The following is a 13,029-nucleotide window of genomic DNA, read 5'->3' on the forward strand; positions in this document are numbered from 1 at the left end:
ATTAATCAATCAAAGATAAATGATTATCCTTATTTTGGAGCGAGAATGATCCAACTTGATTTTGAACTGCGCCGCAGGGCATCGGTGAGCTGTTTGAGAAGATCAAGCAAGAGAACAAAGCCAACGGACACCTGAACGGGGACGCTGGGCTCTTCTTCACCAACCTCTACATCACACCAGTCCTCAAAAACATCAGCCTGTACCTGGAGAAGGGCAAGATGCTGGCGGTGGCGGGATCCACCGGCTCGGGGAAAGTAGGTCGAAGAAATCGCCTCACGCAAAAGTGTGTGGTAGAGCAAAGTCTGAGCGCATTTTTCCTCCCAGAGTTCCCTGCTCATGATGATCCTGGGAGAGTTGGTGCCATCGGAGGGTAAAATCCGACACAGCGGCCGCGTCTCCTTCTCATCGCAGACTTCCTGGATCATGCCGGGGACGATCCGAGACAACATCCTGTTTGGACTGACCTACGATGAGTACCGCTACACATCCGTCATCAAGGCCTGCCAGCTGGAGGAGGTACTTACACTCTATCATGTCATCCAGTCTCTTTCTTCTTTACATCTTCTGGTCTGCAGATGAAGTAGATGTTCCTGCTCATGCATGCAGCACAGATCGTCTGCTGTTTCTTCCTAACATTAATAACGTTATCTGTCATAGCAGACGGTTTTCAAGGCGGTAATTAACCGAGCCAGAAATCATCTCAAAACACAGCAAAACCATCCAATCAATATGGTGGGTCAGAGAGCTCATATCATCCCAAACATATACATGTAAACTACTAAATGTACTAGGGATGGTTCTCAATATAATATTGAACCGTATGGTACAGCATGCACGGTTCAATACACAATACTTGTGAATTGAGGTATTTTCGGTTTTGCAATAGAATAATTCGTGTAATTTCAAGTTTCCATCCTTGTATTTCTCTCTAAATTGGCTATGTCAAAGATTTAGAGGAGCACTTGAACGCAGCATGTGTTCATATGCTGCAATGGGGACGCCTCCATGCTGAGTAAATATCCAATGTCCTGGAAGCAGGACGGCTGAGCGGGTAACACCGTCAGTTAAAAACTGTTGTCTCTTGTTGAAGCCTTCCAACAAGCCGATTCTAATGGTGCAGAAAACACAAGTGCAGTGGGGACGATTATTGCTAAAGATTTGTAGCCCTTCCATCACCTTATCAAAACGCTCGATCTTTTCAGAACTAACGTAATTCCCGACTTCTATAAAACAACAGAAAGGCATCGATGTGGAACTGGCTAAAGCACCGAGCGTAGCACTGACCACGGATAGTTGGACCTCTCGGGCAACAGAGAGTTATCTCACTGTGACAGTCTGCTATATGTCGGAGTGGAGATGAAGAGCAGAACTCCAAACCCGTCCCCTGTATGGAAGTCATATATAGGCTACTGTAGTACAGATATTTTTTATTTAAAACAGTGATTTTATGTTTTAAATATGTACATATTTCAAATAGGTACACCAGTCACCAAGGCTAAGAAGCACATTTGCATTTGAAAATGCACAAAACATTTTTTTTACATATTTATTTATTTTATTATACAATACACTTGAATGTGTCTCAATGTAAAAAAAAATCTTAGCATATAAGCAAAATAAAGAAAACATCTTTGAATATATACTGTAAATAGCATGAATTTCTCCTTGCACACAAAATGTGTACCAAAACAGAACCAAAACCGTAACCCAAGAACCGAGGTACATATTGAACCTTGGGCTGTATATGTAGTACATATGTATATGGAGTACAAGCGTAGTGAACAGACTGATGGACCACATGACTGTTCAAAACACACAAACAAATTTGTTGTGCACAAGCTCACCAGATATGGGCGTTTGGAAGACACTAAGGGCGCGTTTACAAGCCGTGATCCATATGGCGATTCCAAATCTGAGTGACATTTATACTACTATAATTCTCTATGGCCCAACATCAAGCAAACTTCGGACTTCAAGTCAGTCCTGTCCCGCTCAGGTTAACCCATCATGTACCTTTGTCCATCTCAACAAATGGTTTTGGTTCACTTCCTGCATCGGGGACTGGATTTTGTCCTCACTGCAGTCAAACCGCACTATGGTTTGCTTGGAAAACTGCCTGCTAGAGGTGGTCTAGGACCGGTTATTTGGGTCCGCCACTACTAACTGCGTTCACAACTGCCCAAAAAAACTGCACCAGTTATCGATTTAACAGATTAAACTTTTACTTGACACAACATTGCATGGAAGTCAGGGACAGTGCCTAAGGAGTGGCAGACCGGGGTGGTGGTCCCCCTGTTCGAAAAGGGGGACCAGAGAGAGTGTACCAATTACAGGGATATCACTCAGCCTCCCTGGTAAAGTCTACTCCTGCTGGAAAGGAGGGTTCGGCCGATTGTCGAACCTCTGATTGAAGACTAACAATGCAGGTTCTGTCCTGGCCCTGGAACAACGGACCAGCTCTTTACTCTTGCAAGGATCCTGGAGTGGCTCTAGGAATGTGCCCATCCAGTCTACATGTGTTTTGTGGACATGGAGAAGGTGTATGACCGGGTCCCCTGGGATATTTTGTGGGAGGTGTTGCAGGAGTATGGGGTGAGGGGTTCACTTCTTAGGGCCCTCCAATCTCTGTACTCCCAAAGCGAGAGTTGTGTTCGGGTACTCAGCAGTGAGTCAAACTTGTTTCCAGTGGGGGTTGGCCTCCACCAGGGCTGCACTTTGTCACCAATCCTGTTCATGATATCCATGGACAGGATATCGAGGCGTAGTCGGGGGGAGGAGGGTTTGCAGTTCGGTGTGCTGCGGATCGAATCGCTGCTTTTTGCAGATGATGTGGTCCTGCTGGCATCACCGGTCTGTGACATCCAGCACTCACTGGATCAATTCGCAGCCGAATGTGAAGCGAGGATCAGCACCTCTAAATCTGAGGCCATGGTGCTCAGCAGGAAACTGGTGGTGCGTCGAAGGAGACAGCTGAGGTGGTTCGGGCATCTGGTAAGGATGCCCCCTGGGCGCCTCCCTAAGGAGGTGTTTCAGGCGCGACCAGCTGGGAGGAGGCCACGGGGAAGACCCAGGACTAGGTGGAGAAGTTATATCACCAGGCCTGAGAACACCTCTGGATCCCCCAGTCAGAGATGAGATGAACTTTTACCTGTGAAAGCAACCTTATGATTATGGACCGAAGTTGATCACAGTGTGGTGATTAAAACAAAGCCAGAGCAGAAAACTCAGAGTGTCAGTGAACATGTTGAGTCACAGTCAAACACAGTAGCAGCATGTATTTCTATTAATGTTTCCCAAAATATTACTTTTAGGTGCAAATACCTCACAGCAGTTTTGTCCAGTAAATTCACCTTTGTCAGCTTTTTCTCTGTCGTCGGACTGATGCTCGGTTGTCTGTTTGAAGCCTCTGCAAGGCTTCCATAAGGTTCAGGTTTCCCCCCCAGTCCACACTTACACCCATTATGTCCCTCACACACACAAAGACACACGTGGTTGCACATTCTCTGTCCCTTACACACACACACACACACACACACACACACACACTCAACGCTAACTCAATAAGCCTCAGTGTTGAGTGATGGGCCCATCAGCAGAATAATGTCTCCTCTGTTGCCATGGAAATCTCACATTATGTCACTGGGATGCAATATGAGCTCGTTGGTTCCCAGTGACAGACGTTTACAAAATGGACAAACAATCAGATCTGTGGGCCTGTACAACTGTATTATCACACATCGGTTATGTTATCTTAAATGTTTCACAAATGAAAGTAAAGCAGGTATTTATTATAACACCCCGATATATTCCACATGTATACACACTTATTCCCAATTATTCAAACAAAAAGACAGCATGTCAACGGACATAAATTCTCTTTAAGATTTAGATTTTGACACAGTTGTGGTACGTTATTGTGTATCCTTCCACAACCATTTACAAAATGGTGAGGTTTTTGTTTGTAAACATAAAGTTTGTGCATCATTTTTGAATTATGTTGACATTTAAAATAAACTATTAGTGTTATTTACACTGAAATCAATGCAGCTCCTCACGCAGAGGCTAACAGCTGCGGTGCCTCGGTGGTTTTGACAAAAACACAACGTGTTGTCACAGCAAACAAAGCCGCTTTGCAATATTGATGCCTCACTGTACTGTAAAAGAAAACAGCCTCCATTTTGTCTTTGAGGAGAGGCGTTAAAGAGATAACAAAACAAAAAGTGTGAAGTGTCTCTATATTGTATGGAAAGGACAGGAAAGACAGGACGTCATCCTGTGTGCTTTGATTTGGGAGTGTCAAGGCTGACGGGAAAGACGTACATTTCGTTAAGACGCCTCTAAACAGCAGCTCGCCGTCTAACAGCGTCGGGCCGAGGTGTTGTTGGATGCAGGCAAGCAGTGCTTTAAGTAATGTGCTACTTTTTTAGTCTGGCATTACAGAAGGTTCATTTTAAAATCTGACTGTTTTTATATTTGACCTCATTTAAAAAAGGCCCTTTGCAGGAAACATGATTCAAATTATTTCCATCTAAAGGCACAATCTAAATATATTTTTTTTATCAAATCCATTGAAGGCAGTCTCTCATAACTGAAGATTGAGCTTCTCAGGAATATATGCATTTTATGTTTCCTGAAATGATCATGATTAAAAATGTTGGCATCTTGTTCACACTGCAAACATTAAAATGTCATAATTAACTAACTACACTGTGCACTAAAACCTGGAATGTGGACTAAAACTAGCTTCTCATCTCATCTGAGCTATGACTAGACACGGTGCTGTATCGTGGACTTGGTCTCGTGGACTTGGTCTCGTGGACAGCTATACAGCTCTCACGGTTGGCGCTTCTCTGCGAGTGTTTTGAGTAATACTCGTATATAGAGCTACCACATATAGCCAGTAGAGGCGCTAGTGGACCAGCAGACTAATGTTAAACACCATAGAACATAATGGACTTCCTGCGGAAGCTGTAACCATGGTAACAGCGTAGGTTATGTATTTCCACTACTGGGACAGACGAGGAAAGGAAAATGTTATACATTTCTCAAAGAGCCGACTTATTTGCTGCTAACATCTGATTCCACCGACTCAGTGAACTAACGCACTTCAAAGAACAGACACGCTTGGAAAGGGAGGGGTAAGCAAAGGGTGGTTGCAATCTGCAACCTCACCACTAGATGCCACTAAAGCCTATACACACTGTTCCTTTTAAATGTAATCAAATAAGGGATCAATACAAATAAAAAATATGTGATTCAAATAATGTAAGTAAATAAATAATAGAATAAACCTTTCTTAATCTTATTAATAGGTATGTTTTAAGTTTACATTTAAAGATTCACAGCAGCTGTCAGATCCTCAGGCAAACCAGTTCCAGCGGCTCAGACCATAACAGCTTAAAACTGACCAGAGGAGCCAGGGGGGCCGTACCTTTTTCAATAACAGGTTCAATAAATAATAAAATATATGTGAAAACTGACAGGCAACCAATGTCACAACTTTAAAACAGGAGAATTCATAAATAATAAGATGCTAGGCAGCACGAGCTCTGTAGAAATCTTTCCAAATGATTAAGCTGCCTCATCAATCACTTCAAGAGCCTAGAAATGGATTAAAAATAGAGAGTAGACGTGAGGGAAATCGCCACAGCAACCGTGGCAGTCAGAATCAAGGGCTACAGCTGATCCCTCCAGACAGAGGCGAGGTGTTTAGTGGGGCACCTCGCCATTGTTGCCCCCCTGAAGCACCAGACAGACTGACCGTGGGTGGTCTTCCACACTGTAAACTCATCTTTTTGCCTCCACCTTGCTGGCCGGCTGCCTCTTTGTTCACAGGGGAGACGCACAACATGTCTTTTTACTGCGCTGCCTTATTGTTACAAGCTGTTAAACAACCTGTTAACTTGATCCCCCTATGCACTCTGGTCAGGACGGCGGAAGCTGCCACTAAAAAGGTAGGAAGCTTTAACGATGATACACTTGTGCTGTCACTTCATCCCTGTTGGTGTGGGCGTCTTGTTTCATCGTCAATTACCACCGAACACCAGTTCACGTCCCGACCTGTGACATCCTCCTTGTGTCTGATCCCATCTGTGGTTTGTGCTGTTTGCGTGTTCACAACTCGGACAATCAGTCACTGATCATATGGACGTCTATTACTTGAATTAGCAGGTAAAAGTCATGTACAGGACTGTCTTGGTGCTGTCGCATGCTGAGATAAAAAACTAGAATTTATTTTAGAAAGAAGAAATCATATTTATTCATTTATTTATTCACTGGAACACATCAGATTCCCCAAATCATCCGTTGCACTAAACATTTTCACAAACATCTTGTTAATAAAAACTATTTTTTCTCAGACAAAAGTTTGCGTGAGGCCCCCGTTAGTTTAACATAAAACTTTGCACAAGGACAGCAGACCCTCATGCAGACCGAGGACGGTTCAACCTGAACAGTAGACGTCACGCTTCAACCATTCCAGCTCTCTTGTCGGCAGCAGACACAAACAGAACTTTTGTTATGCCGCCTTGCCTTGCACATTGCAAACACAATACACAGTTCTGATCTTTATTTTCATTGACACGTTTAATCAGCTGGACATTTTGCACATTTAGAACTTCTGCTTCAAGACCGTCCACCCTTTTTATCCTAATGGCTCGTTACTTAATATGTTGTTTACACTCCAATACTATCAGAATTTAACTGATTCTATATGTAGCATTTAGCACATTGGTAGTGCAGCTCACATCCTGTTTATTCATAATTTAGGCATTTAAGGGACATGGCAAAATATGCAAATGTAGTAGAAGTGTCTTATATATTTTACAGTATATAAATATATATTGTATTTTGGATGTTTTCTTACCTACTAATCTTAAAATGTATTGTTACATGACAAACAATGCTTTTGCCTGGTCTGTCCTGCTTTTAAAGGGCCAATGCGTAGCATTTAGGGCAATCTATTGGCAGAAATGTAATATGATATTACAAGGTGTGTAAAGAATTATGTTTTTGTTACCGTAGAATGAGCTGTTCGCAGGATATTTACATAGGGGGCGGATCTTCGTCACAGACTGGCGATGTTGCACCGCCATGTTTCTGCAGTAGCCCAGATCGTACGAACTAAAGCCTGGCCTCTAGATGGCGCCATTACTGTGGTCACGTCTGCCACTGTAGTTCCACGCTTGCACATGGGGAGAAGTTCCTCACGCTCATCGCTACACTGCAAAAACAGCCCTTCTAGAAAGAAGTAAAATATTCTCATATTCAATCAAATTATCTTGTATCAAGCAAAAAAATCTGCCAATGGGGTAAGCTTTTTTTGCTTGACAAGCAAAACTTAAAATAAGCCCAAATTTCTTAGCTCCGAAAGACTAAAATGAGACTTTAAACTAGACAGAAAATCTTAAACTAATCCAAATTCTTCTAAAACAAGCAATGAAAAAAACACTAATTCAAGATTAAATTACTCAAAATTAGAATTTAAGTCTCTTTACTAATTTAAGAAATTACACCTTAATCTGGGATTGATAATGAGCATAAAAGTAGTTAAAATAAGACATAATTTCTCAGTTAATTTTTTTTATTTATTTTTTTTATGGCTGGAGTACCATGCAAGCCTTTTTTATTTTCATTATGAGAGAGACAGTGTGGAAATGCGCGAAGGAGATTGCCGGGCCGGGAGTCGAACCACTGATCTCCGCGTCGAGGCTGAGCCTCCGTACATGGGGCGGCTGCCTTATCCACTGCGCCACCGGCTGAGCCTCCATACATGGGGCGGCTACCTTATCCACTGCGCCACCGACCGCCCCAGTTCATTTTTTGTTATTAACTTTGCATTGCTCAATTCAACATCCAAAAAAAATAAGGGCACTTCTGCATTCCAGATCCATCATAATCAAACAGATTGAAAAGCCAGTTTTGATTTGAACCTCACTATCAAAATAATAATACATCAGTTATTGTAGCAGCATAGCAACTAAACATCATGTTGCAGCTGGTTTGCAGCATAATATCCCATATGGTTTTCAATCTCACCAAGCAACTGTCCTGTAATGAAAATGAAAATATTAATAATAAAAACTTTTGTCCTTGTTTCATGGCATTCTTGAATTGAGATGTTGTGCAAATGGTCTTACTCTTAAAATAAGGTAAATAATCTTGGTGCCCCGCTGGGTTTGATCGTAAAACATTTTTATACTCTTTTTCTGGTTCATTCTAGCTCAAAATTAGCTGGAATATCTTATCAAGAAAAAGTAAGGCAAACTTTCTTAAAATTAGATATTTTTTCTAATGCAAAACTTGCTTGACAAGATTAATATTCTTTTTGGACAAAAAATAAGACTTATTTTCTTGATACAAGGCTTTTTTTACTTTCTTGAAATTCCATTTTTGCAGTGTAGAAGTCACCAAACCCTCCACACTTGGCCCTTTAATGTGTTTCTTCCAGCCTCTCAGTTATCTCACACTTCCTCTTGCTGTTGTATAAAAGGTGATCATGCTTGTGTTTGACCCACTGACCTCTCGTTCTCCATTCTAGGACTTTGCCTTCCTGCCTGAGAAAGACAAGACGTTCCTCGTGGAAGGAGGTGTGACCCTCAGCGGCGGTCAAAGAGCTCGCCTCAGCCTGGCCAGGTACTTCCTGTCACTATATATATATATATATATATATTCCCCCTGATATCACATATCACTTTCAACATCTACTAAATACCATTTACACGTATCTGGGATTTGATGTCTTTGGCTGGTGCTTCAAATGACAGTATTTGTTCCCATAATCTCAACCAGCCAAAGCTGATCGTCGTCACCCGTCGTTCTTATCTTCAGTAACTATTGTGTTTTATGGCCACAGACTTCCGTAGAGCTTTATCACTCCATTAAATCACAGCAGTCAGACACTCATATTCCCATGCATTAATGATTGGTTTAGTGTCTCGGCATCAATTTGTGGCCACTCATTGTTTTTTTTAAGCTTCTGCAGTCACTTTTAAATATTAACTGGAATTGATTTATTCGTGCAGCGACCCAACTTCCTTATTTACACCATTTTGATCTCTTTGCTTGTCCCTCGCTTTCAGTTTTCCCTTTATTCCCTTTCCCTGACACACACCAGATAAAACACATATTTATTAAAAACTAACTTTACACTGGGCACCTGGTATGTTTACAAAATGTGTGGGATACTGAAAAAACTTAACTGTCAGACAGCCTTTCAGAAGGAAATCTAAAGCAGTAATCTGCTCTCTTCAAAGCCACGAGACTCCATTGACAAAAACAGTAATTTCACCTTGCAGGACATGGGAGACCAGCTGATTTGTTTGTGTTATTGTGCGACTTCGATGAGAACTAACCCTTTTAAAGCACAGGAGGTAGTCCAGTAACTTCCATGTCCTGCCAGGTAAAATTAGCGTTTATGTCATAGGAGTTTTGTGGCTTTGAAGGAAGCCACAAAGTGTCTGACGGCAAGATAAAGTGGTGAAAATATTGTAAATATAGCATCCAAAAATACATCTTGTCTGTTTCTACAAGCCGGCCATGAGTCGTGTGTGTGTTTCCTCCCTCAGGGCGGTGTATAAAGATGCAGACCTCTACCTGCTGGATGCACCCTTCACCCACCTGGACATCGTGACGGAGAAAGAGATCTTTGAGAAGTGTGTATCCCAACAGAGACTCTTTCATGTGGAGGAGGTGGGGCGGGCTGAGCTGAAAGTTTTTAAGTTCAAGGTCAAGGTTATCTCTTGTTGTCTCAGACACAGTCGGGTCGGCTGTGGTGAGTTACGGCTGCTTCATCACACTGTAACCTTCTCAGGAAGTGGGAGTGGGGCAAAACGGGAATTATCCTTTGATGAAATGTGGACTTTGGCAATCGTTCAGGAGGGAGAGAGCAGGCAAAAACATTTTGGTTATCTAGTCAAAGCCTGAGCATAGTGGTGGTAATAAATACACACAGTAGCTTGTTCATTTAGACTTCTGTTATTCTTTGATATAGTTATTATTATCAGTTATTATTTCATATACCGTAGATGACCAAATAATCGCCCGCGTGCAAATACGCGCCTGTGCTCTAATAGCCGCCGGGGGTCCGACCTCATTTTGCATAATAAACGCCGGTTCAATTAAACGCCCGGGCGATTAAGTGTTTACCATAGTCTTGCACAGAAAACAAAAGTTTTTTTTTAACAGCACTTCACCGGCTCTCACCTCTTCTGTCAGTCAGCCCCTCCTCTCGCTCTCTCTCTCTCTCTCGCATGCAGGCGCGCGCACACACACACACACACACAGACACACAAACACAGGCGCGCTAGACTGAGGGATATAGGGATATAGATAAATGCGCTAATATACAGTGTTGAAATTACCGCGATCGACCCCCCCTTCCGTTATCATTCATAACACTGCTCTGATCAGCTCCCTGTGTCGCGGTAACACAGACAAACTGTCTTTGTATTTATTGTCTGATGTCAATAAAGATGCGTCGGGGGGAAAAAGTAGTTTTGTTCCAGTGGTGCTATGGTGCTATGGTGAGCTCCTTCTTCTTTGCATGATGGTCTGGTGCTGCTCATTGCAAAAATAAATTGTAGCCTGTTGCAAATACGCGCCTGGTTCTTATAAACGCCTGGGCTCCAAGTCGATTTAGCATATTAAACGCCCGGGCTAGTAAATGGTCATCTACGGTATATATATATATAAAACAAGACAATGTATGTAAAAGTTGACACAGACTGACATTTCATATCTCTTTCCAACCTCCCCTTTCTTCTGCTCAGATGCGTCTGTAAACTTATGGCCTCCAAGTCGCGCATCGTGGTCACCAGCAAGTTGGACCATCTGAAGCGAGCCGACAGGATCCTGCTGCTGCACAACGGCGACTGCTACTTCTACGGCACCTTCTCGGAGCTGCAGGCCAAGCGCCCCGACTTCAGCTCGCTCCTCCTCGGCATGCAGGCTTACGACAACATCAACGCAGAGCGCCGCAGCTCCATTCTCACAGAAACGCTGCGCAGGGTCTCAGTCGACGAAACTGCCGGCTTCCGAGGCCCGGAGACGCTTCGCCAGTCTTTCCGTCAGCCGGCGCCTCCAAAAATCGTCCCCGGATCCCAAGGCCATCCCGGAGGTGACGGCTACCCAGAAAAACGCAAACAGTCCCTCATCCTCAACCCCCTGGCGGCCGCTCGCAAGTTCTCCTTCATCGGGAACTCCCAACAGACTGCAAATGCTCCTCCGTCCACGGTGATGGAGGACGGGGTCCGTGAACTCTCCGAGAGGAAGTTCTCGGTGGTGCCCGAGGACGATCAGGTAGAGGAGGTGCTCCCCAGGGGGAACGTGTACCATCACGGGCTGCAGCACCTCAACGGACAGCGGCGCCAGTCCGTCCTGGCGTTCATCACCAACTCTCAGGGCCAGGAGCGCCGGGAACAGATTCAGATGCAGTCGTCCTTCAGGAAAAAGCTGTCCATCACGCCGCAGTGTGACCTGGTGTCTGAGCTGGACATCTACGCCCGCCGCCTGTCCAAAGACAGCGTCTATGACATCAGCGACGATGTGGACGAGGAAGACATGGAGGTAGGCTTTGTTTCTAATGAGTAGACACGTTACACCCTACAACGACATGTACTTAATTGCAAATTAAAGTTATTATGACGAACTTTAATTGCTTATGAAACAAATTCAATTTATTATAAAGCAAGCTTACAAAGAAAAACAAGTTTAAAGGTTAAAAGCAAGAGTGAAAATGTGAGTTTTGAGGGCTGTCTTGTAGGATGGAAGAGTGTTGGCATTGGGGATATGGCTTGGTAGGGCATTCTAGAGGGAGGAGGGCAGCTATAGCAAAGGCTCTGACACCCCAGGTCCAGAACTTAGTTTAATACTGAGGCCTCTATATGACTTTCATAACTAAAGAGACCATCAGTAAGAAGATTGGTGATATAGTTAATCTCAGTCCATCCATCCATTGTCTACCGCTTATCCTGTATTCAGGGTCGCGGGGGGGCTGGAGCCGATCCCAGCTATCATTGGGTGAAGGCAGGGTTCACCTGGGCTATCTATCACAGGGCCGACATGTAGAGACAGACCGGTAACCAGTCTATCACAGGGCTGACATGTAGAGACAGACAGGTAACCAGTCTATCACAGGGCTGACATGTAGAGACAGACAAGTAACCAGTCTATCACAGGGCTGACATGTAGAGACAGACAGGTAACCAGTCTATCACAGGGAGACATGTAGAGACAGACAGGTAACCAGTCTATCACAGGGCTGACATGTAGAGACAGACAGGTAACCAGTCTATCACAGGGAGACATGTAGAGACAGACAGGTAACCAGTCTATCACAGGGCTGACATGTAGAGACAGACAGGTAACCAGTCTATCACAGGGCCGACATGTAGAGACAGACAGGTAACCAGTCTATCACAGGGAGACATGTAGAGACAGACAGGTAACCAGTCTATCACAGGGAGACATGTAGAGACAGACAGGTAACCAGTCTATCACAGGGAGACATGTAGAGACAGACAGGTAACCATTCTATCACAGGGCAGACATGTAGACAGACAGGTGACCAGTCTATCACAGGGAGACATGTAGAGACAGACAGGTAACCAGTGTATCACAGGGAGACATGTAGACAGACAGGTAACCAGTCTATCACAGGGCTGACATGTAGACAGACAGGTGACCAGTCTATCACAGGGAGACATGTAGAGACAGACACGTAACCAGTGTATCACAGGGAGACATGTAGACAGACAGGTAACCAGTCTATCACAGGGCTGACATGTAGAGACAGACAGGTAACCAGTCTATCACAGGGCTGACATGTAGAGACAGACAGGTAAACATTCTATCACAGGGAGACATGTAGAGACAGACAGGTAACCAGTCTATCACAGGGCTGACATGTAGAGACAGACAGGTAACCAGTCTATCACAGGGCCGACATGTAGAGACAGACAGGTAACCAGTCTATCACAGGGAGACATGTAGAGACAGACAGGTAACCAGTCTATCACAGGGAGACATGTA

At 43.9% G+C, this 13,029-nt stretch overlaps 1 protein-coding gene across 1 annotated transcript in view; it reads left to right on the forward strand.

Moving 5' to 3' along the window:
• cftr (CF transmembrane conductance regulator) overlaps positions 1 to 13,029 on the forward strand; it is a 49,415-nt gene that overhangs the window by 16,587 nt on the left and 19,799 nt on the right. Inside the window, exons 10-14 of the mRNA XM_084016795.1 lie at positions 78 to 254; positions 325 to 516; positions 8,540 to 8,634; positions 9,567 to 9,653; positions 10,770 to 11,565. Of these exons, the coding sequence (XP_083872921.1) occupies positions 78 to 254; positions 325 to 516; positions 8,540 to 8,634; positions 9,567 to 9,653; positions 10,770 to 11,565 (1,347 nt within the window). The remainder of the gene's footprint in view (positions 1 to 77; positions 255 to 324; positions 517 to 8,539; positions 8,635 to 9,566; positions 9,654 to 10,769; positions 11,566 to 13,029) is intronic.

The sequence above is a fragment of the Eutrigla gurnardus genome (assembly GCF_963514095.1).
Source record: "Eutrigla gurnardus genome assembly, chromosome: 9".
Lineage (NCBI taxonomy): Eukaryota > Metazoa > Chordata > Actinopteri > Perciformes > Triglidae > Eutrigla > Eutrigla gurnardus.